The sequence below is a fragment of the Ovis aries genome, chromosome 4 (genome assembly GCF_016772045.2).
Source record: "Ovis aries strain OAR_USU_Benz2616 breed Rambouillet chromosome 4, ARS-UI_Ramb_v3.0, whole genome shotgun sequence".
NCBI classification, from domain to species: Eukaryota; Metazoa; Chordata; class Mammalia; order Artiodactyla; family Bovidae; genus Ovis; species Ovis aries.
The window spans coordinates 108,378,911-108,403,652 of NC_056057.1; the positions used below are offsets into that span (position 1 = coordinate 108,378,911).

The following is a 24,742-nucleotide window of genomic DNA, read 5'->3' on the forward strand; positions in this document are numbered from 1 at the left end:
CAACTATCTGAGCTTTTATCACTAAGGAAGATGGTTGATGCATCTTTGTTTCTTGACAGTCATCCTCTGTTGTTGACCCCATGCACTGCGGTTCTTTCAAGGGAGGAGAAATACAATATAGACGATTCTTCCCCTTAGTCTCTCAACCAGATAAAAGACAAATAGGTGAAGGTTTCTCAAAACTGAGTCTGATTACTCAGGTCTTCGTTTTTCATCTCACTGAATTGGAGATGTAATTTTGACAATTTTAGCTCCTAAAAACTATTTTATATTTGCTACCTTCTAACTTATAACCCAAAATTTGTGATTTTAAAAGGGTGGAAATTTAATATCTCATTTTCACAAAGAATCTAGAAATAAAAAAGTGATGAAAACCATTCAATATGGATTTTGAAATCTTAAGAAGGGAAAAACTGGTATTTAACAAAGAAGTAAATAAACTCCATAGTTAGGAGTTGGCTTTAAAGAAAAAAATTCACATTTTACAGTTAACATTTTTAATTCAATTATCTAAGCATTTTAATGAAAATCTTCCCACTTAAGGAATGAGAAGAGTTTTCTATTCTCCTTGGATCTGAGCCATATCGGGCATTCTACGGTGGTCCCAAACCCAGAAGGAGACACATGATCTGAAAACGCACACCACTCAATATTGGACGGCTGTTTTGTCTAAATGACCTCATAAGATCCTCTGGCACCTTAAATATCTAGTCTTTTTCGAGTTATAGCTTGGGTTTGGTCTTCAGAGGCCCATGGGCAGGGAAAACCAGACATGGATGAGTGAGTTCATTCTTCTGGGGCTGTCCAGCCTCTGGGAGACGCAGGTCTCCCTCTTTGTCCTTTTCCTGGCCATGTATCTGGTGACCGTGCTGGGGAACTTCCTGATAATACTCCTTATCAGACTGGACAGCCGGCTAAACACACCCATGTACTTCTTCCTCAGTGTCCTGTCGTTTGTGGACGTCTGTTATACCAACAGCACGGTCCCCCAGATGCTCGTTCACTTCCTGTCAGCCCGGAAGTCCATTCCGTTCTACAGCTGTGTGCTCCAGCTGCTTATCTCCTTGGCAATGGGCAGCACAGAGTTCTTCCTGCTGGGGGCCATGGCCTATGACCGCTACGTGGCAGTGTGCCGCCCCCTGCACTACATGGTCATCATGCACGGAGAGCTGTGCCTGGGGCTGGCTGCAGGCTGCTTGGTGACTGGTTTCATGAATTCGCTGATGCAGACGATCATCACCTTTCGGCTACCTTTTTGCCGTAAGGTTGTTAATCACTTTGCCTGTGAGATGTTGGCTATGCTGAGGCTGACCTGTGTGGACAACTCCTTCAACAAGGTCATGGTGGCTGTCTCAGGATTTCTGGTCATCATGCTTCCCTGTTTTCTTGTTTTATTCTCCTACGGTCAGATAGTCGCTACCATTCTGCGTATTCGCTCTGCCCAGGGACGCCGCAAAGCATTTGGGACGTGCGCCTCTCACCTCACTGTGGTTGCCATGTGCTTTGGCACAGCCTTCTTCACATACTTGAGACCCACGGCTGGCTCCTCCGCAGAACAGGAGAAGAGGGTTGCTCTATTCTATGCTGTGGTGACCCCAATGCTGAATCCCTTAATCTATAGCTTGAGAAACAAGGAAGTGATGAGCGCCGTTAGAAGAGTGTGGAGGAAATTTAGTGAAAAAAGATAACAATTCAAAGAATTTCTCCTAGAACAAATAATTTCAAGATTTGTATGGAAATACAAAAAACCTCGAATAGCCAAAAGCAATCTTGAGAAAGAAGAATGGAGCCTGCCTGACTTCAGGCTCTACTACAAAGCCACAGTCATCAAGACAGTATGGTACTGGCACAAAGACAGAAATATAGATCAATGGAACAAAATAGAAAGCCCAGAGATAAATCCACACACATATGGACACCTTATCTTTGACAAAGGAGGCGAGAATATACAATGGATTAAAGACAATCTCTTTAACAAGTGGTGCTGGGAAAACTAGTCAACCACTTGTAAAAGAATGAAACTAGATCACTTTCTAACACCGCACACAAAAATAAACTCAAAATGGATTAAAGATCTAAATGTAAGACCGGAAACTATAAAACTCCTAGAGGAGAACATAGGCAAAACACTCTCCAACATAATTCACAGCAGGATCCTCTATGATCCACCTCCCAGAATTCTGGAAATAAAAACAAAAATAAACAAATGGGATCTAATTAAAATTAAAAGCTTCTGCACAACAAAGGAAAATATAAGTAAGGTGAAAAGACAGCCTTCTGAATGGGAGAAAATAATAGCAAATGAAGCAACTCACAAACAACTAATCTCAAAAATATACAAGCAACTTAAGCTGCTCAATTCCAGAAAAATAAATGACCCAATCAAAAAATGGGCCAAAGAACTAAATAGACATTTCTCCAAAGAAGACATACGAATGGCTAACAAACACATGAAAAGATGCTCAACATCACTCATTATTAGAGAAATGCAAATCAAAACCACAATGAGGTACCACTTCACACCAGTCAGAATGTCTGTGATCCAAAAATCTGCAAGCAATAAATGCTGGAGAGGGTGTGGAGAAAAGGGAACCCTCCTACACTGTTGGTGGGAATGCAAACTAGTACAGCCACTATGGAGAACAGTGTGGAGATTCCTTAAAAAATTGCAAATAGAACTGCCTTATGACCCAGCAATCCCACTGCTGGGCATACATACTGAGGAAACCAGAATTGAAAGAGACACGTGTACCCCAATGTTCATCGCAACACTGTTTATAATAGCCAGGACATGGAAACAACCTAGATGTCCATCAGCAGATGAATGGATAAGAAAGCTGTGGTACATATACACAATGGAGCATTACTCAGCTGTTAAAAAGAATACATTTGAATCAGTTCTGATGAGATGGATGGAACTGGAGCCGATTATACAGAGTGAAGTAAGCCAGAAAGAAAAACACCAATACAGTATACTAACACATATATATGGAATTTAGAAAAATGGCAATGATGACCCTGTATGCAAGACAGCAAAAAAGACACAGATGTGTATAGCGGACTTTTGGACTCAGAGGGAGAGGGAGACGGTGGGATGATTTGGGAGAATGGCATTCTAACATGTATACTATCATGTAAGAATCGAATTGCCAGTCTATGTCCGCTGCAGGATACAGCATGCTTGGGGCTGGTGCACGGGGATGACCCAGAGAGATGTTATGGGGAGGGAGGTGGGAGGGGGGTTCATGTTTGGGAATGCATATACACCCATGGTGGATTCATGTCAATGTATGGCAAAACCAATACAGTATTGTAAAGTAAAATAAAGTAAAAATAAAAATTAAAAAACAAAAACAAAACAAAACAAAAACCCCAAATGACTTAAAAATAAATTTTCAGTTGAAGAAATTAAAAAAAAAAAAAGGATTTCTCCTTCTCTCCAACAGCCCATAAAATGACATTTTAATTAAAGAGAAAATGATGGATGTGCCCTTTCTCCTCAGATTTGCTGATGAGGCAGATCATGGTGAACAAGCTTTTCTAGACTGACTTTCCACGTTCATCCACATTTTGACTATGTGCATCACTACTGCAGTAAACAATCTGCCTGCAACACAGGGGATGTAGGTTCGATCCCTGGGTCAAGACAATCCCCTGGAGGAGGAAATGACAACCCACTCCAGTATCCTTGCCTGGGAAATCCCATGGACAGAGGAGCCTGGCAGGCTCTAGTCCATGGGGTCACAAAGGAGTCAGACATGATTGAGCAAAACAACAACAACAACATAATTTTTTAAAGCCTTTAATTCTTATGCTGCAGTCTTCTGGATAACCTCTCCTCCTAGACTTCATATCCCCCTTTTTACTTTCAAATTCTTTTTGCATGTTCCCTCAGAAAATGCAAGGTAAATAGTAAAAAATTTCAGGTGGGAACAGCCATACTTCATGTGGCTTTGAAAACTCTCTAACCTCTAGTTTCCTCAATTATAAAAACAAGTGATAAAAAAAAAAAAACAACAAGTGATCATAACCAGTGATATGATTATTTTGAAGATTATAAATTATCTATGTAAAATACCTAGTAGAGTGGTGGCATAGAGTAGATATTCAACTATTTTTTTAAAGTAGGATTACACAATTGTAGGGCTACATGTTATGCAAACTTCTCTCTATATACAACTACTCAAAATGAGTTTTTTTCCTTTTGCTTTGGCTCTAGTAGATCACTGTTCTATGTCTGCTCGAAGTATACCCATAGTTTACCCAGAACTATGGCATTTATTCATTCATCCATCCATGCATCTATCTACCTAACTACCTACCTGCATATCTATCTCTTGTGTATTTTTTTTTAGCTCCAGGCCAGACAAGACCTTTCTTGTGATCTCCAAACACATGTATCAATGTTTGATTGACTCCTTCACTTATATAAATCTCATTCTTACCATAGTTAAAATAGAGCTATTATGCTTGCTTCCTCTGTCCCAAGCTATTCCTTTCCTCTTGCCACCAAACACCTTCACTGCATTAGTAAAAGTGACCATCATACATCAGAGTAATTTCTGATTCCTTTCTTTTACATTTTACCCAGCAATAGATTTCATTTGCTTGCCAACAAAATGTGTGATTAACTGGTCTCTCTGTTTCCACCTCTCCTTTTTACATTCTGTTCTTCACACAACAACTTTAATTTTTAAAATTATTGTTTTCTTTTTTACTTTATGTTGTAAGCAAAAACAGAGGCAGAACACAATACTGAATGTATAACTTAGTGAATTACTATAAGACCAACCGTCTTGTAACCACCACTCAAGTTAAAACAAACAAAAAAAGATCTGCTAGCTGCTGCAACAGCCCCTCCATGTATCCTAATGGCAACTCCTTTTTCCCAAAAGTAACTGTTCTCTTGACCTTTGTAGTAATTACTGTATTGTATTTACTTATGGCTTTATTCCTCAAGCAAACATCCCTAGTCACTGTAGTTGAATTTTGCCCAGCTTTCTCAATTTGATATGCTTAGAAATCTCTTTAATCTACAGGGCCCCTCTAACTCTGTCTTTTCCCTACAGTTTATTTGAGTGACCTGGGCCATTTGACCTGTAGAAAGCTTTTTTATCTTAGAAAACAAATCAGGTCACATCTTTTTCCTGCTTAGAATAAAATCCAAACTCCATATGTGCAGGGCCTGATACGGCCTTATGTGTGCCTGCTTCTTCATCTGCATCCTGATTCCCTCCTCCACTCTCTGATTGTTCTCAGGGCACACCGTTTGTCTATCAGGGTTGGAAGAAAAGGACTGTCTCTATAAAAGGAAAATTTATTTTTTTTACAAGTCATACAAATTCATGAAGAAAATAATTGTAGACCTGTTAGATTTTTCTATGTGAAATCTGAGACTTACCCAATGTATTAATAATTTACTAATAAGCACTCATAAGTTTAGTAATAAATGCTACCTTTCACTGGAAATTCTCAATTCTGTCAATTAATATCATGAATAACTGGGCTCAAATTTCTGAGTAAAATCTCAGAAGTAAAGATGTTTTGATCTCCCACTTTTTAAGAAGAGAAAATTCAAGTGTTCGCCTTAGAAAGGGCAAAATGTTATGTTCACCAGTTAAGCTAAACTTCATGTGAGTAGGGACTATGTGTTTTATCTCATTTTTTCCCGGTGCCTTAACAGTGCCAATAAATACCTGCTGATTGAATAACTTATTAATTGAAACTTTCTTTACAATTTTAGAGGTTGCCTTTTATGAAACATATAAAGAAAATTCATATTAGAATCTAGTACAGTGGTAAATAAGACTTTAAAAAATAGGTGCAGAGTTAACTGGTTTGTATTGTTCCTCAGCAGATGAAATATTATCACCCATACAAGGCTTCTTTCATTAACTGAAGTAGATTAATTATATTTTATCCCATTCTTTATTCTTAGTTCTTCCTTGCTGTGTGGACAACTATTCTGGTATGTTTAATGCATGCAATGATGTTTGAGAGTATGTTTATGTATTTAGAAATATATTAACTACTCAAGAAACTAATACAGTGTCTTAGTTTATTTATTTATTTTTAACCAAACCCTCTATTGCTAGTCTATTACTTTAAACTGTACAGAGTAATCCATGGTGTCCACCATATTTTAGCTACCATTCTTTGTTGTGGTACCCAACTCCCCCTCACCACATATGGCCCTATGATTTACATCATAATACATGTGCACTTAAAGACCTATGAGGATTTATTTAGGGAATATACACAGGAACCAAATAGCTTGGTAATGGATAATGCTCTCCAGATTGGCTTTATCTACACTCTTACTTCAGTGTGTGAGGGTTCTTATCTATCCACAGCCTGCTTATTTTAAATTTTTTCTAGCCTAGAAGGTATAAATTTGTTTTATTTTGCATTATTCTTATAATTAATCAATATGAACATGTCTTCACATGCTGACCTTCTGATTTCATCTACCTTCACCCCACCCCATTGTATTCATGCCTTCCCCAACTCAGTTCATGATAACTCCATCATTGCAGTGATTAGGATATTTCTGTCTTTTTCTCATATCTGCTTTAAATCGGCAAGCGTAGCCTGTTGTCTCTGTTCTCAAAATATATACATAATATGATCACATCTCAACATCACATCTCACACATCCCAGTGTGAGCCACCCTTCCTCCCATACGAGTTACTGCAATTGCTTATATCAAATTCTCCTGCTTCTCTTCTTATATCCCAGGATTCAGAGTGATCCATTTAAAACATAATTGAAAGAGACACATGTACCCCAATGTTCATTGCAGCACTGTTTATAATAGCCAGGACATGGAAGCAACGTAGATGTCCATCAGCAGACGAATGGATAAGAAAGCTGTGGTACATATACACAAAGGAATATTACTCAGCCATTAAAAAGAATACATTTGAATCAGTTCTAATGAGGTGGATGAAACTGGAGCCTATTATACAGAGTGAAGTAAGCCAGAAAGAAAAACACCAATACAGTATACTAATACATATATATGAAGTTTAGAAAGATAGTAACGATAACCCTGTATGCAAGACAGCAAAAGAGACACAGACGTATAGAACAGTCTTTTGGACTCTGCGGGAGAGGGCGAGGGTGGGATGATTTGGGAGAATGGCATTGAAATATGTATATTATCATATGTGAAACGAATCACCAGTCCAGGTTCAATGCATGATACAGGATGCTTGGGGCTGGTGCACTGGGATGACTCAGAGGAATGGTATGGGGAGGGAGGTGGGAGGAGGGTTCAGGATGGGGAACACGTGTACACCTGTGGCAGATTCATGTCAATGTATGGCAAAACCAATACAATATTGTAAAGTAATTAGCCTCCAACTAAAACAAATAAATTTATATTAAAAATAAATAAAACAACTCAAATCATGTCCTTCCTCTTTCAACCTTGCACTTATTCAGGTAAAACCCAGGTTTAAAACAATGAACACAGGTTTTCTTTTAACATACTGTTTGCATGGAATGTCTCTTTCTCAGGTATGCACTTCTTTATCTCCTCCAGTTCTTCATTTAACTGTCATCGCTGCCCTATTTGATCCTGAAAACCTTCTCCTTGCCCCCTGCTCCTATTTCTTCTTCAGTTCAATTCAGTTGCTCAGTCGTGTCTGACTCTGTGACCCCATGGACTGCAGCATGCCAGGCTTCCCTGTCCATCACTCCTAGAGCCTACTCAAACTCATGTCCATTGCATCAGTGATGCCATCCAACCGTCTCATCCTCTGTCGTCCCCTTCTCCTCTCACCTTCAATCTTTCCCAGCATCAGGGTCTTTTCCAGTGAGTCAGTTCTTCATATCAGGTTGCCAAAATATTGGAGCTTCAGCTTCAGCATCACTCCTTCCAATGAATATTCAGGACTGATCTCCTTTATGATGGACTGGTTGGATCTCCTTGCAGTCCAAGGGACTCTCAAGAGTCTTCTCTAACACCGCAGTTCAAAGGCATCAATTCTTCAGTGCTCAGCTTTCTTTATAACCAACTCTCATATCCATACATGACTACTGGAAACACCATAACTTTGACTAGATGGACCTTTGTTGGTAAAGTAATGTCTCTGCTTTTGAATATGCTGTCTAGGTTGATTATAAGTTTTCTTCCAAGGAGCAAGCATCTTTTGATATCATGGCTACAGTCACCATCTGCAGTGATTTTGGAGCCCCCCAAAATAAAGTCTGACACTATTTCCACTGTTTCCCCATCTATTTGCCATGAAGTGATGGGACCAGATGCCATGATCTTAGTTTTCTGAATGTGGAGTTTTAAGCCAACTTTTCGCTCTCCTCTTTCACTTTCATCAGGAGGCTCTTTAGTTCTTTGCTTTCTGCCATCTATATATGCTTTCTGTCATCTATACATCTGAGATTGATGTTTCTCCCAGCAATCTTGATTCCAGCTTGTGATTCATCCAGCCCAGCATTTTGCATGATGTACCCTGCATATAAGTTAAGCTAGCAGGGTGACAATATACAACCTTGACATGCTCCTTTCCTGATTTGGAACAAATCCTATTGTTGCATGTCCAGTTTTAACTGTTGTTTCTTGACCTGCATACAGGTTTCTCAGGAGGCAGGTCAGGTGGTCTGGAATTCCTATCTGTTTCAGAATTTTCGACAGTTTGTTGTGATCCACACAATCAAAGGCTTTGGCGTAGTCAATAAAGCAGAAGTAGATGTTTTCCTGGAACTCTTGCTTTTTCGATGATCCAGTGCATGTTGGCAATTCTGTCCTTTATTGTGCTCATCTTTGCATGAAATGTTCTCTTGGTATCTCTAACTTTCCTGAAGAGATCTCTAGCCTTTCCCATTCAATTGTTTTCCTCTGTGTCTTTGCAACAATCACTGAGGAAGGCTTTCTTATCTCTTCTTGCTACTCTTTGGAACTCTGCATTCAAATGGGTATATCTTTCCTTTTCTCCTTTGCCTTTCACTTCTCTTTTCTCAGGTATTTGTAAGGCCTTGTCAGACAATCATTTTGCCTTGTTGCATTTCTTTCTCTTGGGGATAGTCTTGATCCTTGCCTCCTGTACAATGTCATGAACCTCCATCCATAGTCTTCAGGCACTCTATCAGATCTAATCCCCTGAATCTACTTGTCACTTCCACTGTATAATTGTAAGGGATTTGATTTAGGTCATACCTGAATGGTCCAGTGGTTTTCCCTACTTTCTTCAACTGAAGTCTGAATTTAGCAATGATGAGTTCACGATCCGAGCCACAGTCAGCTCCCAGTCTTATTTTTGCTAACTGTATAGAGCTTCTCCATCATTTGCTGCAAAGAATATAATTAATCTGATTTTGGTATTGACCATCTCGTGATGTCCATGTGTAGAGTCTTCTCTTGTGTTATTGGAAGAGGGTGTTTGGTATGACAAGCACATTCTCTTGGCAAAACTCTGTTATCTTTTGACCTGCTTCATTTTGTACTCCAAGGCAAAATTTGCCTGTTACTCCAGGTGTCTCTTCCATGCCAAGATGCTGGAGGAATAGGATGGGGAGATAACTTTCTCCCCCTCAAATTCATCAAAAGATCATTTGAATGCTGAACAACTTCCACAAAACAGCTTCTGAACACTGGTGAAGGACACCAGGCACCCAGAAAGGCAGCCCATTCTCTTTGAAAGAAGGCAGGACAAAATATAAAAGACAAAAATAAAGAGACAAAAGGGTTAGGGTTGGAGACCTGTCGTGGGGAGGGAGTCATGAAGGAAGAGAAGATCTCACACAGTAGGAACCCCTCTCACAGGTGGGTGTATGGGGTTTTGGAGTCTCAGAAAGCAACAGAATACAAAAACAAAAAACAAAAAAACAAAACCACAGACTGCACGCCTAACCATAACTGCAGAAAAGAGAACTTTCCCCATGAAAGGAACTTTCCCTGTGAAAGGCTCTAACCTAACAACCTAAGGCACAGCCTTGCCTGCTCACAGAACAAAAGATTGAGCCAAAACCAAAGGAGAGCTGGCCAGCTCCCCTCTCACCCAGAGGCAGAGAGGCAGGCTTGTGACAGCCAGAGCCAGAAGGCAAGGGGCTGCTGCAATCTCAGCCCCATAAATGGCATCTTCCACGAAACTGTGAGCAGACTCCCAGCTGCTAACCTCATCTTCCTGAGATCTTGGATGGTTGACATCTGCCAGGAGGGTCACAGCCTGAGGCCAGCTCTCCAGAGGAGACATGCAGGGGACCTGAAATGGTTCTCTTGTGGAGCGCCCAGGAAACCGAATGTTCAGGACCGGGGAGGTGATTAAGATGCACGGCCCACGTGGGACAGTCAATCCCCAAGCATTTGGTCACCTGAGCTGCTCAGACCTGGGAAGGGCACGAAACACATGCCCAACACACAGACTGAGCCAGAACTGTGTATGAGTGTGTGTTATAGAGGTACGGGTCAGCAGTGGCCTGCCACAGGGGCTTTGGGTGCAGCAGACCTGGCTGTAGCATAAGTCCTCTTGGAGGAGGTCACCATTAACCCCACCATAGAACCACCAGAACTTACACAGGGCTGGGGAAACAGACTCTGGGAGGACACAAACAGAAACTTGTGTACACCAGACCCAGGAGAAAGGAGCAGTGACCCCATAAGAAACTGGCCCGGACATGCCCATGAGTGTCCCGGAGTCTCCGGTGGAGGCGTGTGTTGGCAGTGGCCTGCTGCAGGGTCAGAGGCACTGAGTGTGGCAGTGCACCCATGGGACCTTTTGAGGGAGGTCGCCATTATCTTCATTACCTCCACCATAGTTTGGCCTCAGGTCAAGCAACAGGGAGGGAAAACAGCCATGCCCATCAATAGAAAATTGGATTAAAGATTTACTGAAGTGAAGTGAAGTTGCTCAGTCGTGTCCAACTCTTTGTGACCCCATGGACTGTAGCCTACTAGGCTCCTCCATCCATGGGTTTTTCCAGGCAATAGTCCTGGAGTGGGTTGCCATTTACTTCTCCAGGGGATCTTCCCAACCCAGGGATTGAACCCAGGTCTCCCACATTGTAGACAGACTCTTTACCTTCAGAGCCATGGGCCAGCCAGTTAGAGTTACCAGGGGAACATTTCATGCAAAGATGGGCTCGACAAAGGACAGAAATGGTATGGACCTAACAGAAGCAGAAGATATTAAGAAGAGGTGGTAAGAATACACAGAAGAACTGTACAAAAAAGATCTTCACAATGGTGAAGATAATCACGATGGTGTGATCACTCATCTAGAGCCAGACATCCTGGAATGTGAGGTCAAGTGGGCCTTAGAAAGCATCACTATGAACAAAGCTAGTGGAGGTGAAAGAATTCCAGTTGAGCTATTTCAAATCCTGAAAGATGATGCTATGAAAGTGCTGCACTCAACATGCCAGCAAATTTGGAAAACTCAGCAGTGGCCACAGGACTGGAAAAGCTGTTTTCATTCCAATCCCAAAGAAAGGCAATGCCAAAGAATGCTCAAACTACTGCACAATTGCACTCATCTCATATGCTAGTAAAATAATGCTCAAAATTCTCCAAGCTAGGCTTCAGCAATACGTGAACTGTGAACTTCCTGATGTTCAAGCTGGTTTTAGAAAAGGCAGAGGAAGCAGAGATCAAGTTGCCAACATCTGCTGGATTATGGAAAAAGCAAGAGAGTTCCAGAAAAAACATCTATTTCTGCTTTATTGACTATGCCAAAGCCTTTGACTGTGAGGATCACAAGAAACTGGAAAATTCTGAAAGAGATGGGAATACCAGACCACCTGACCTGCCTCTTGAGAAATCTGTATGCAGGTCAGGAAGCAACAGTTAGAAGTGGACATGGAACAACAGACTGGTTCCAAATAGGAAAAGGAGGACATCAAGGCTGTATATTGTCACCCTGCTTATTTAACTTCTATGCAGAGTACATCATGAGAAATGCTGGGCTGGAAGAAGCACAAGCTGGAATCAAGATTGCCGGGAGAAATATCCATAACCTCAGATATGCAGATGACACCACCCTTATGGCAGAAAATGAAGAGGAGCTAAAAAGCCTCTTGATGAAAGTGAAAGAAGAGAGTGAAAAAGTTGGCTTAAAGCTCAACATTCAGAAAACGAAGATCATGGCATCTGGTCCCATCACTTCATGGGAAATAGATGAGGAAACAGTGGAAACAGTGTCAGATTTTATTGTTTTGGGCTCCAAAATCACTGCAGATGGTGACTGCAGCCATGAAATTAAAAGACACTTACTCCTTGGAAGAAACGTTATGACCAACCTAGACAGCATATTCAAAAGCAGAGACATTACTTTGCCGACTAAGGTCCGTCTAGTCAAGGTTATGGTTTTCCTGTGGTCATGTATGGATGTGAGAGTTGGACTGTGAAGAAGGCTGAGCGCCAAAGAATTGATGGTTTTAAACTGTGGTGTTGGAGAAGACTCTTGAGGGTCCCTTGGACTGCAAGGAGATCTAACCAGTCCATTCTGAAGGAGATCAGCCCTGGGATTTCTTTGGAAGGAATGATGCTAAAGCTGAAACTCCAGTACTTTGGCCACCTCATGCGAAGAGTTGACTCATTGGAAAAGACTCTGATACTGGGAGGGATTGGAGCCAGGAGGAGAAGGGGACGACAGTGGATGAGATGGCTGGATGGCATTACTGACTTGATGTATGTGAGTCTGAGTGAACTCCAGGAGTTGATGATGGACAGGGAGCCCTGGCCTGCTGCGATTAATGGGGTCGCAAAGAGTCAGACATGACTGAGCGACTGAAATGAACTGAACTGAACTGAACTGATGGTCCCACCCATCAGAACAAGACCCAATTTCCCCCTCAGCCAGTCTGTCCCATCAGGAAGTTTCCATAAACCTCTTATCCTTATCCATCAGAGGGCAGACAGAATGAAAACCACAGTCACAGAAAACTAACCAAACTGATCACATGGACCACAGCCTTGTCTAACTCGGTGAAACTATGAGCCATGATGTGTAGGGCCACCCAAGATGGATGGGTCATGGCAGAGAGTTCTGACAAAACGTGGTCCACTGGAGAAGGGAATGGCAATCCACTTCAGTATTCTTGCCTTGAGAACCCCATGAGCAGTCTTTCTTCTTACCTTGGTATTTATTTTTTCCAAAGAACTTATCTATTCTAATGTATTTGCAATTAATTCATTTTTAAATGTCTGTCTGTCACCCTTCCACTTCCCCCAGAATATAAGCCCCTTAAGAATAGAGGTCTTTGTTTGGTTCAAGACTATATCATAGTATCTGGCTCATAGTTACCAAACAGTAAAATTTTCTGAGTGAACCATGTTGTCAGCCTTTTGGATTTCTATTGCTATACACTGTGTTCATTTTCCTTTAGTTTTCTACCATTTCCTTGTTGGTATGTACATTATAGACATGAATCCTTTTCTGTTATAGCCATTGCAAATATATACCTCTGATATGTCACCTCTGTGAATCTTATTCATGGAATCCTTTGTTGAATGAAAAATCTTCATTTTGGTATAATCCAATCTATCATAGTTTGTCCAATGATTTAAACTTATGAAGTTTTGTTTTTCTAAAAAAATCTTCAAATCGAGGTCATGTAATATTCTATTTTATTTAATTAAGTTTTCTACTTTCACCTTTCACAGCATTTCTTTAGTTTATCTCTAGCATTTTAGTTTCCTTAGATATCTACTTCTACATAAGTTGTTAAATATATGTCTAGTGTTTTTCTTCATGTTGTGGTCCATTTATGGTCCTATATATAGATCTGTCTTTGAATTCTATTCTTTTCTATTTTGTTAATTTGTTTTTCACCACGCAATCCTATTTTCTAATTCCAAAAATTGAAATATCATTGACATATAATGGTATATCAGTTTCAAGTGTAAAACATAGTGTTTTGACATTTATATACACTACATACTAATCACCATGGTAAGTCTAATAACCATCTGTTATGAGACAAAAATATTATAAATTACTGACTATATTCCCTATGCTGTCCATCACATTCCAGGACTTACTTATTTTGTAACTGCAAATTCATACCTCTTAATCTCACTCACCTATTTCTCCCAACCTCCCACCCACCTTCCAATCACCAGGTTTTTTTCCTCTTTAATCTGTGAGTCAGCTTCTGTTTTTGTTTCACTGGTTTGTTTCTTTGTTTTAGATTCCACATATAAGTAAAATCATACAGCATTTGTTTTCCTTTCTCTGGCTTATTTTACTTAGCATAATATCCTCTAGATCCATCTATAGTGTCACAAATTGCAGAATTTCATTCTTTTTCATGGTTGAGTAACATTTCATTTTATATATGCATATATACTATATCTTCATTATTCTTTCATCTGTTTATTAGAACTTAAGGTACTGCTGTATCTTGGCTACTGTAAGTAAAGCTGCAATTAATATAGGTGTACATATATCTTTTTGAATTAATGTTTGTTTATTTGTTTTCTTTCAGAAAACATCCAGAAGTGGAATTGCTGTATTGGGTAGTAATATTTTTAATTTTTTGAGGAAACTTCACACTGTTTTCCATAGGGCTGCACCAATTTATATTCCTACTGATGGAAACTTCATTAAGGGTTCTTTTTTTGCCCTAGCCTTGCCAATAATTGCTATTTGTTGTCTGTCTGATTATAACCATTCTGACAGGCTACATGAGGTGAGGTGATATGGTGGTTTTCAATTGTATTTCTCTGATGATTAGTGATGTTGGGCATCTTTTTTGTGTTTCTTGGCCATCTGTATTTCTTCTTTGGAAAAATGTCTATTCATATCCTATGGCCATTTTTAAATAGAACTTTAAAAAAATATTGAATTGTGTGCTTTCTTTATATATCTTGGATATTAACCCCTTATCTAGTGTATTATTTGCAAGTATTTTCTCTCATTCAGTAGGTTGTCTTTTTTGTTGATTATTTCTTTCCTTGTGAAAAAGTTTTCTAGTTTGATGTAATGCCATTTGTTTATTTTTGCTTTTGTCTCTCTTGTCTGAGGAGATAGACACACAAAAATATTGCTGAGACTGATGTCAAAGAGTGTACTGTCTATGTTTTCTCCTAGAGTCTTATGGTTTCAGGTCTTATATTTAAGGCTTTAACCCATTTAAAGTTTGTTTTTGTATATGGTATAAGGAAGTGCTCCACTTTAATTCTTTTGCCTATAGCTTTCCAGTTTTCTCAACACCATTTATTGAAGAGAGTATCTTTTCCCCATTGTATATTCTTTCCTCTTTTCTCATAGATTAATTGACCATAGATATGTGAGTTTATTTCTGGGCTTTCTATTCTGTTCCACTGAAATGTGTGTGTGTGTGTGTGTGTGTGCCTGCCTGTACCATACTGTTTTGATTATTGTAGCCGTGTAGCATAGTTTGAAATCAGGGTGCATGATACCTCTAGCTTTGTTCATCTTTATTAAGATTGCTTTGGTTGTTTAGAGTCTTTTGTGGTTCCATATACATTTAAAAGTTTCTTGTTCTAGTTCTGTGAAAAATGCCATTAGTATTTTGAAAGGGATTGCATAGAGTCTGTAGATTTCTTTTGGTAGTGTAGACATTTTAACAATATTAATTCCTTTCATTAGTGAGCACAGCATATCTTTCCATTTATTTGTGTCATCTTCAGCTTCTTTCCGGAGAAGGCAATGGCACCCCACTCCAGTACTCTTCCCTGGGAAATCCCATGGATGGAGGAGCCTGGTAGGCTGCAGTCCATGGGGTCTTGAAGAGTTGAACATGACTGAGCGACTTCACTTTCACTTTTCACTTTCCTGCATTGGAGAAGGAAATAGCAACCCACTCCAGTGTTCTTGCCTGGAGAATCCCAGGGACGGGGGAGCCTGGTGAGCTGCCATCTATGGAGTCGCACAGAGTCGGACACAACTGACCAACTTAGCAGCAGCAACTTCTTTCATCAGCATCTCCTTAGTATTTTTATTCCCAGGTATTCTTTTTTTCTTTTTGGTGCAATAGTAAATGGGATTGTTTTTAAATTTCTCTTTCTGATAATTCTTCATTAGTGTATAAAAATGTCACAGATTTCTATATATTTTATTTTGTATCCTGCAACTTTACTGAATTCATTTATTAGTATTAATAGTTGAAGAGTGGGAGCTTAGGGGCTTTCTATATAGTATCATGCCATTTGTAAATAGTGAATTTTGCTTCTATTCTCCATTCTGGATGCCTTTTATCTGCCTTTCTTGCTCTCATTTTTTTTTTTTTTTGGTCTGATCACTGCAGCTATTACTTCCAATGTGTGTGATCAGTTGCTTCAGTTGTGTCTGATTCTGTGACTGCATGGACCACAGCCCACCAGGCTCCTCTGTCCTTGGGATTTTCCTGGCAAGAATTCTAGAGTGGGTTGCCATGCCCTCCTCCAGGGGATCTTCCCAACCCAGGGACTGAAGCCACATCTCCTGCATTGCAGGTGGATTCTTTACTGCTGAGCCACGGGGGAAGCCCAGTACTATGTCGAATCAAAGTAGCAATGGTTGGCACACTTGTGTTTTTGATCTTACAGGAAATGCTTTCAGCTTTTCATTATTGAGTAAGTTAGCTGTGAGTTTGTCATATATGGCCTGTTATGTTGACATGTTTTCTCTATAGTTAGCTATTTATAGCATGATATATGCCATATAAATTTTGAGTAATTTCTTAAAGTTCCATGAAACATTTACCTGAAATTTTGATTAGGTTTACTTTGAGCTTAGAGATTCATTTTGGAGCATTGACATCTTTATAATATTAAACTGTCCAATCCAAAGCATGAAATGTATTTTTAATTCAGATAATCTTTAATGTTTTATTTGGAGTTTTCACATATTCTCGATATTTTTAAAATAAATATCTGTTAAACATATGTTGTATGCCAGATGATCTTCTGGGTATTGTGGATCCAACAATGTCTGCCTTCTTGGATATTGTGGTGGTGGTTTAGTCACTAAATTGTGTCTGACTGTTGTGTTTTACTTAAAGGAAAATAGACAGTAAATATAGGAAATAATCAATACAGTGTGTCATAATTACTATGGAGAAAAATAAAATGGGGAAAGTAGATAAAGAACACAGGAGGATTGAAAGTATTGGCAGAGAGTGCCATAGAATTCATGTATATACTCTGCTGAGAAATTCCTAATTACTTTATAATTTATAGTTCCTAAATACTTCACAATTATTATATGGGGTATTTTATTTTACTTTTTTAGTTGGTTATTGCTGGCATACAAAAATGCTATTGATTTCTGTAAGGTGGTCTTGATCTAGTTCTCTTTTATAGATTGTTGAAAAAATGTTCCTGGTTTATAGTCATATCGTCTATAAATAAGGATAGTTTTTATAATCTTTTATCCATCTTAATCTATTTCCTTTTCTTGTATCATAGTCTAAAACCTCTAAGGTCATATGAAAAAATAGCCATGATGGCTAGTATTCTTTCTTGTTCCTGATCTTGTAGATTTAGGGTATTTAATTTGAATTAAGTTTTTAAGTTTGAAGTATATTAAAGGATTAACTTCTCTAGAATATATCAAAGCATATCATAAGGCAACTACAATTAAAATTATAGTATTGGTGTAGAAAAAGACGTGTCAATAAATCAACATACAAACTCAAAAGAAACCTTTGTCATGGGAATTTAGTGTATCATAATTGTGTAATTAATTTAGAAAATATGTATGATATTGGGAAAAATTGCCACCTTAGTAGGCAAAATAGCTCATCTTTCCTCTTGTATGTAAAAATGATCAATTCTTAATCTCTAGAGGTGAAGAAGTTCACTTTACAAATGATTTTATGTTCATTCCCATTTAAATCTAAAGTATATAATGGTAAAAGAATAAGAAACAAAGCAATAAATCCACAAAGCATAAAGGATGATAAATAAATTAATATATTTTATAAGAAATGCCAGGAACGTTTTAGAAGATAGAGAGCAAATTCTTTCTTATCTTTTTAAGGTCCAGAGATAACATAGGCTCTATGACACTTTCCCTTTCAGCAGTGCCCACGTAGGCAGCCATCTGTAGGTAGGCTGTCTATTCTTTTTAAAAAGTGGGTCTCAGGCTGGGAGAAGACACTGTTTATACCAGCTCTCAAGCCCTTTACAGGGCAATGCCACCTAACTGAGCAGAGGATGAGAACAGACTGGTTACACTCACTTAGACGAGGCATGTGGTGGAAATCTCCCCTGCTACCCTTGGGAAAGGGAAAATGGGGAATAGAAGTTTCACTGCACAATGCCTAGCATCCTCACTAGAGTATTTTTCACAGAGGATAGTGGTGTTTTATTAAAGATTCTGAACACTAAAAATCCCTAAGTATAAACCAACATATGGAAGATCATCTTCCTTAAAGTGAAGGGAAAGGCAGAAGTTCTAAGGTTACAGAATGTGATGGTAGAATTACAAACCTGGACTGTGTGTGTGCTCAGTCATGTTCAACTCATTGCAGCCCTCTAGACTGTACCCCGCCAGGCTCCTCTGTCCATGGAATTTTCCAGGCAAGAATACTGGAGTGGTTTGCCATTTCCTACTCCAGAGGATCTTCCTGACTCAGGGATCAAATCCATGTCTCTTAAGTCTCCTGCACTGGCAGGCAGATTCTCTACCAGTGAGCAACATGGACAGCCTGGACAGCAGCCCAATAATAAGTAACAGCTGTCAGGTATTGGCATAAAAAATGTCTCCTTGCCTGACCTCAGATTAGGTGATGTATCACAGAGCACCCAATGGTCCCCTGAGTTGCTGATCTAGGAGTTATTGCTCAAAGGGATGTGGTGATGGGTGAATTGGAATGGGGAAGTTTTGATGTAATTCCCAAGGTCCTACAGTTCAGTCAGTTCAGTTGTTCAGTCACGTCTGACTCTTTTTTGACCCCATGGACCCATGGTCCTAATGTGGGATAAAAATCCCAACAATCCAAAGGGGCTTCCCTGGTGGTTCAGTGGTAAAGAATCTGCCTCAATGCAGGAGCCTCAGGAGACGTGGGTTCGATCCCCGGGTCAGGAAGATCCCCTGGAGAAGGGAATGGCAACCCACTCCAGTATTCTTGCCTGGAGAATCCCGTGGACAGAGGAGCCTCATGGGCTACAATCCATGGGGTTGCAAATAGTCGAACACAACCAAAGTGACTTAGCATGGATGCATGTACAATCCAAAGCTGGTATCACTGAGGACTCAGACGTACTTCCCCTGAGAAATTAAAGTTTGCTGAGTTCTTTCTCATGCTCCAGAGACAAGGAAACAAAATTTTTACTTGCAAAGTTGAAAAGTAGGTTAGGGTGTTAGATGCAGAAGTGACCAGGCAGAGGGAGAGGAAAATTAAAAGAAATCTAATAAGCAAAAAATAATTGGCCCCTTGAGATTTTATCACCAAGTTATAGAAAGTTACCTGTTCCAACTGCACTTGCTTCAAACTCCACAACTCTCCCAGCCGTGCCATCTTTCCGAGGCACAGGATGGCCCCCTCCATTCTCCAGAGGTAACTCAGCCATTTCCAGTCTTTCTTCAGCACTTATTTAGCAACATAAACTGTGAAACTAGCTTCCCGTAATCCATGACTTCTGTATTCTTCAAGTTTTAGAGTATAGTTAGTGGCTTGATATAGTTGTCCTCTGGTAGAAGTTCATCCTAAAAATTATGTTCTGTCTATTCAAATTGTGTTTGTGAGTGTACAGCTAAGTAGGTTTAAAAAGAAGTTTGAGAACAGTTTAAGCATGATTGAGTGCGTTTATGTGTGGGTTCCAAAGGGACCATGATGGAAAGTGATCCTATGAGTCGAAAGAATTCTGGGCTCTCCTCCACTTGTGTAATGATTTTAGCTTAATTACATGGCTGCTCAAATTTTTACCTCTGGCTTTGGAATGATTACCAAGTGACCTGGAAATATAGTCCACTTTTTATATTAGTGTGATAGTAACCATTTACCTGAACAGTGGGGGATATGTTGGTTCAATTTATAAGCACTCACCACTGCACAGAAGAGACTCATGGAAGTCAGCTCAGAAGGGACAAATTTTCTCAATCAGATGAAACTCATACCCTCAGACCAGGACCCTTCATCATGTCTCACCTTTTACTTTTTAAGGATATTCTTTTGTCTAGAGAAAACTATTCTTAGGTTTGAAACTTTGAAAGCTAATTTAAAAAAATGAGCAATTGATTTATTCATTTCTGATATTGGATCATTTTAATTTCCTTATATTTCATATTCAGAGCTCTTAGTTTTCTCTTAGAAGAGGAAGAAAGGACTTCCTGCCATGGATCTGCTATAAGACACTGTTCATCACCGTATCAGACACAGAGTAGAAGCATAATCACCTTTTCAAGTTTATGAAAGAGGCCTTTCACGTACTTCAAGAATAGAGTCTCTAATGGGGGAGATGTGCTGTGTTTCTCTTCCTTATGTTGCTAAAGTGGCTTGAAGGCCAGATCTCAACTTCACAGGTAAATGAGAGGGACCTACTCTTGCCCACCAGGACTCTGAAGTAAATGGGCTCAGAAGTAGAAAGTAGGATCCCATTTAGTCTCCTTGATATGTTTCCTGATTTTCATGTTCGGTATATCCATAGCCTTTTAAAAAATGACCATCATGTGCTATACACAGGGTCTGCTATGTATAGGAGCAGCATAATGGATGTGGCCCAACTTGTCAGATAATCCTACTTACCTGCTGACTCCCCCGTTGTCTAGTCACTTCGGCTCTTTTTCCATCTGTAAAACAGAGTTAATAAGCCGAAGCTCACAGTGTTGTTGTGAAGACATATTTTTGTTGCTTAGTCATTGTGTCCGACTCTTTGTCACCCCATGGACTGTAACCCTCCAGGCTCCTCCCTTTATGAGATTTCCCAGGCAAGAAGTACTGAAGTGAGCTGCCATTTCCTTCTCCAGGGGATCTTTCTGACCCAAGGATGTAACCTGGATCTCTTGCATTTCCTGCGTTGGCAGGCAGATTCTTTACCACTTGCACCACCTGGGAAGCCCCATATATTAGTGGATATATGAGGTATTTAGTATAATGACTAGTACGGAGTAAGTGTTCAGCAAATAAAAATAAATTTAATTATGGTTCTTGTTTTTCTTTAACCATCTTTCCCACTCCAGTGGATTTTTGCACTCTGGCTGTGCAAAAGTGTTTCAGTGAAGAATATTACTTATGTCTTTAAATATTGCGCATTTTTTGCCAGTGTTGTAGCTGAGTGTCTTGTTCCAATCAATTTGATGTAAGTGACAGAAAGCTTTCAGTGCAAAGACTTGAAAGTGTTATCTTTGTTCAATCATCATTTCTAATACTTTCTGTGTGATAGTCAATTTCTGAGAGTTCTCTTTTTAATAGATTCCTTGACATTTTGGACCTTATTCAAAGCAATACTAAATCCTGAATATTTTATAGTTAACCATATGAAAATAAACTATAATAGCAAGACCTCCAGCCATCTGTGTTGTAAGTGGTGTGATCTGTAACGATCATCCTAAAAGTTTTTATGCTAAAACTGGAAACTTTTTAATAAATATAATCTGCTGCCCATCTGCTGTTTGAATAGTAAATAAGCCATTGTAGTAATGACCCTCATGTGGAATTTTCAGGTACTGTCACAGGAGTAGCTCAGAGACCTCAAACTGCCACCTGCACATTTTAGTTATGGATACATTTCTTTCTTTAAGTAGGAAACATAAAATAAGTTTTGACTTGGGATTAAAAAAACTGTTACTGTCTCTGTTATCATGTTCTATAATTAAGACCTGATTTTCTACCCTTCTGCCTTCACTGGTGAGGAGTGATTCCTGTTATATTGGTGAATGAATGAGTTGTCCTTTCCTTGAGAAAACATTGTTATTAAGTAATAACATGATGGGCTTCCCTGATGTCTCAGTGGTAAAAAATCTACTTGCAACGCAGGAGACGCAGGTTCAATCCCCTGGAGGAGGGTATGGCAATATTCTTGCTTGGAGAATCCCATGGACAGAGGAGCCTGGTGGGATGTAGGCTCACAAAGAGTTGGACATGACTGAAGGGACTGAGCATGCACACACGATAACATGACATCATTAAACACATTAGTAAATTCCCCTTGGAGGACATGAGATACACTTTAACAGGTATGTATGCCTTCTCTTCATTTAACACCTGATTCTTGAAGTTGGCCATTGTGGATTGACATGCCCACCTGGGCCACTGGCATGAAGTAGGTGAAGATGAGACCTTCTACCTGACACTCTCAGATTAAAAGGGCAAATTATAGAAAATAATTTCAAAATCCCTTGGTGATAAGTATGAGAATATTACTTAAAACATTCAGGACTTCATGAATACATTCCATTGAGGAGGGATGAATACAGTTGTGTCTGAGACATCCAGAGAGTAAACAAACAAGCAAACAAAAAGTTAAATGGTACTGAACATCATGTAGAATTCAGAAGAAGATCTTTCATGTGGGCTAAAAACTTGCTCACCAGAAAGACAGTAATTAACCCCTCTAATAACTACTAAGTTAACTAGAATTTTAAATCTAAACACTTCATTAAATTCCTTCCTCCATTTAAGAGTAGATATATGTTCTAATAAATTGAATTTCAAGAATGTAACCTTTTTTTCCCCTTGATTTCCAGCTGCACAACTGGGTACCGTTACATTCTTCCTCTACAGATAACATTAAACAGAGTTTGGATGACGATCTGGCTGAGACATTCAGGGAGAACTTTAAGTTCAAATGGGTAGGTTCTCCCCGTGGTATGAAAGCCACCTTCCAATTCTGAGTTTCTTTAATTCATCATTTTGACATCTTTAGCTCAGTTCTTAGAAACTAAATGGGTCAGGGGAATAAAACGCAGAGATGGATGAGTGAGTTCATTCTGCTGGGGCTGTCCAGCAACTGGGGGATTCAAGTCTCCCTCTTTGTCTTGTTCTTGGCCATGTACTTGGTGACTATTGTGGGAAATGTCCTCATCCTTCTTCTGATCAGACTGGACAGCAGGCTTCATACCCCCATGTATTTCTTCCTTAGTGTTTTATCTCTTGTGGACCTTTGTTACTCAAGCAGTATTGTCCCTCAAATGCTGGTCCACCTGCTCTCAGTCGAGAAGTCCATCCCGTTCTACAGCTGTCTGATCCAGCTCTCTATATCCCTGGCACTGGCTGCGTCTGAGTTCCTGTTGCTGGGGGCCATGGCCTATGACCGCTATGTGGCAGTGTGCTACCCACTACACTACACGGTCATCATGCATGGAGGGCTGTGTCTGGGACTGGCTGTTGGCTGCTTGGTGGCCGGTTTCACGAATTCATTGATGGAGACAGTCATCACCTTTCGGCTTCCCCTGTGTCACAATGTCATTAATCACTTTGGTTGTGAGACCCTAGCAGTGCTGCGGCTAGCCTGTGTGGATATCTCTTTCAACAAGGTCATGGTGGCCATCTCAGGATTTCTGATGATCATGCTTCCCTTTTCCCTGGTTCTGTTTTCCTATGGTCGTATAGTTGCTGCCATTCTGCACATTCATTCTGCTCAGGGACGTAGCAAAGCATTTGGGACGTGCGCCTCTCACCTCATTGTGGTTTCCATGTGCTTCGGAACAGCCATCTTCACCTACCTGGGGCCACGGTCCGCCTACTCAGTGGAAGGGGAGAAGATGGTTGCTCTGTTCTATGCTGTAGTGGCCCCTATGTTGAACCCCTTGATTTACAGCTTGAGAAATAAAAGAAATTATGGCTGCTCTCAGTAAACTTTTAGAGAAATTCAGAGACAAAGGGTAAAGACTATAAGAACTTCTTGTTATCTATCATCAAAATCACAAAGATTAGGTAAGTGAAGGTGGCACGGCCACATGTACACTAAAGAAGACTATTATGGTCAGATCCTGGATTTCAAGTGAAGAATTTCTCCACATAATTAATGGATTTCCTCATGTAGGCCAATACCAGGTAATTTACATACCAGTGATTCATGAAAGGGCCTTTTCTTAGACCATCTTATCTCAGGTATCCAGTAGTATTTAGGATTCTTCTCCCATTTTTACATTTTATTAGCCTGTCAGTGTTTAAAGGAATAATGCATGGCTTCATCAGCAGACCTGGTTTGTGGATTGAATGGATAGATGAATTCTGACAATTAGGCCCACTTACACTTTTGTGGATTAGAAGAGAGAATGTCTGTTTCTCTTTCTACATGACAGTACTCCAATTGTTTTTAGAACAGCTTGATTTCCTCCAAACGGTTTTTTCAACTCCTTAAAAAAAATAACATCAATTTTGGAGCTTTCGATACTCTCTATCCCTAAATCTAGACTGTGATATTATTATATTCTGAAATAAATAATATATGACAGAATATTTGTTCAGACCATTATTCTGGATCTTATTTGCTTTGAAGATGAGAAATCTGTGTCTTCACTATAGTCTTTTTTATTGTGGTAAAACATACAATATATAATATAAAATTTGCCATTTTAGTCTTTTTTAAGTGTGTACTTCAATGGCATTAATTACATTCACAATGTTGTGCAAACATCACCGCTATCTATTTCCAAAGTTATTGATTACCATAGTCTTTTATTCAACTAATTTTCAAAGATCTGGTTCCTATAAACTGGTTACAAAGATTCCACACCCACTGTACTCATTTTCTCTTAAACTTAAACAAAGGTATGTGCATTTTGTTTTGCTAATCATTATTGATTTTCACACACCAACCTGCCTAGATTATTTTGAATTTTGATTCTCCAGTTCATTCCATTTGTTTACTTTGTCTTTCTGTTGATA

The 24,742-nt window shown here is 39.5% G+C and overlaps 2 protein-coding genes across 2 annotated transcripts; both read left to right on the top strand.

Annotated features, from left to right (window-relative positions):
• The first annotated feature begins 752 nt into the window (after positions 1–752).
• On the top strand, positions 753–1,688 carry LOC101103805 (olfactory receptor-like protein OLF3). Its single transcript, XM_042248324.1, has one exon. The coding sequence runs from the start codon at positions 753–755 to the stop codon at positions 1,686–1,688; it is 936 nt and encodes a 311-aa protein (XP_042104258.1).
• A 21,106-nt stretch (positions 1,689–22,794) lies between these two features.
• On the top strand, positions 22,795–23,706 carry LOC101104059 (olfactory receptor-like protein OLF3). Its single transcript, XM_004008334.4, has one exon. It carries the CDS (start codon positions 22,795–22,797, stop codon positions 23,704–23,706), a length of 912 nt encoding a protein of 303 aa, XP_004008383.3.
• The last annotated feature ends 1,036 nt before the right edge of the window (positions 23,707–24,742 follow it).

Excerpts from the sequence above, each read along its gene's own strand:
- LOC101103805 (XM_042248324.1), top strand. The coding sequence starts at position 753 with ATGGGCAGGGAAAACCAGACATGGATGAGTGAGTTCATTCTTCTGGGG.
- LOC101104059 (XM_004008334.4), top strand. The coding sequence starts at position 22,795 with ATGGGTCAGGGGAATAAAACGCAGAGATGGATGAGTGAGTTCATTCTG.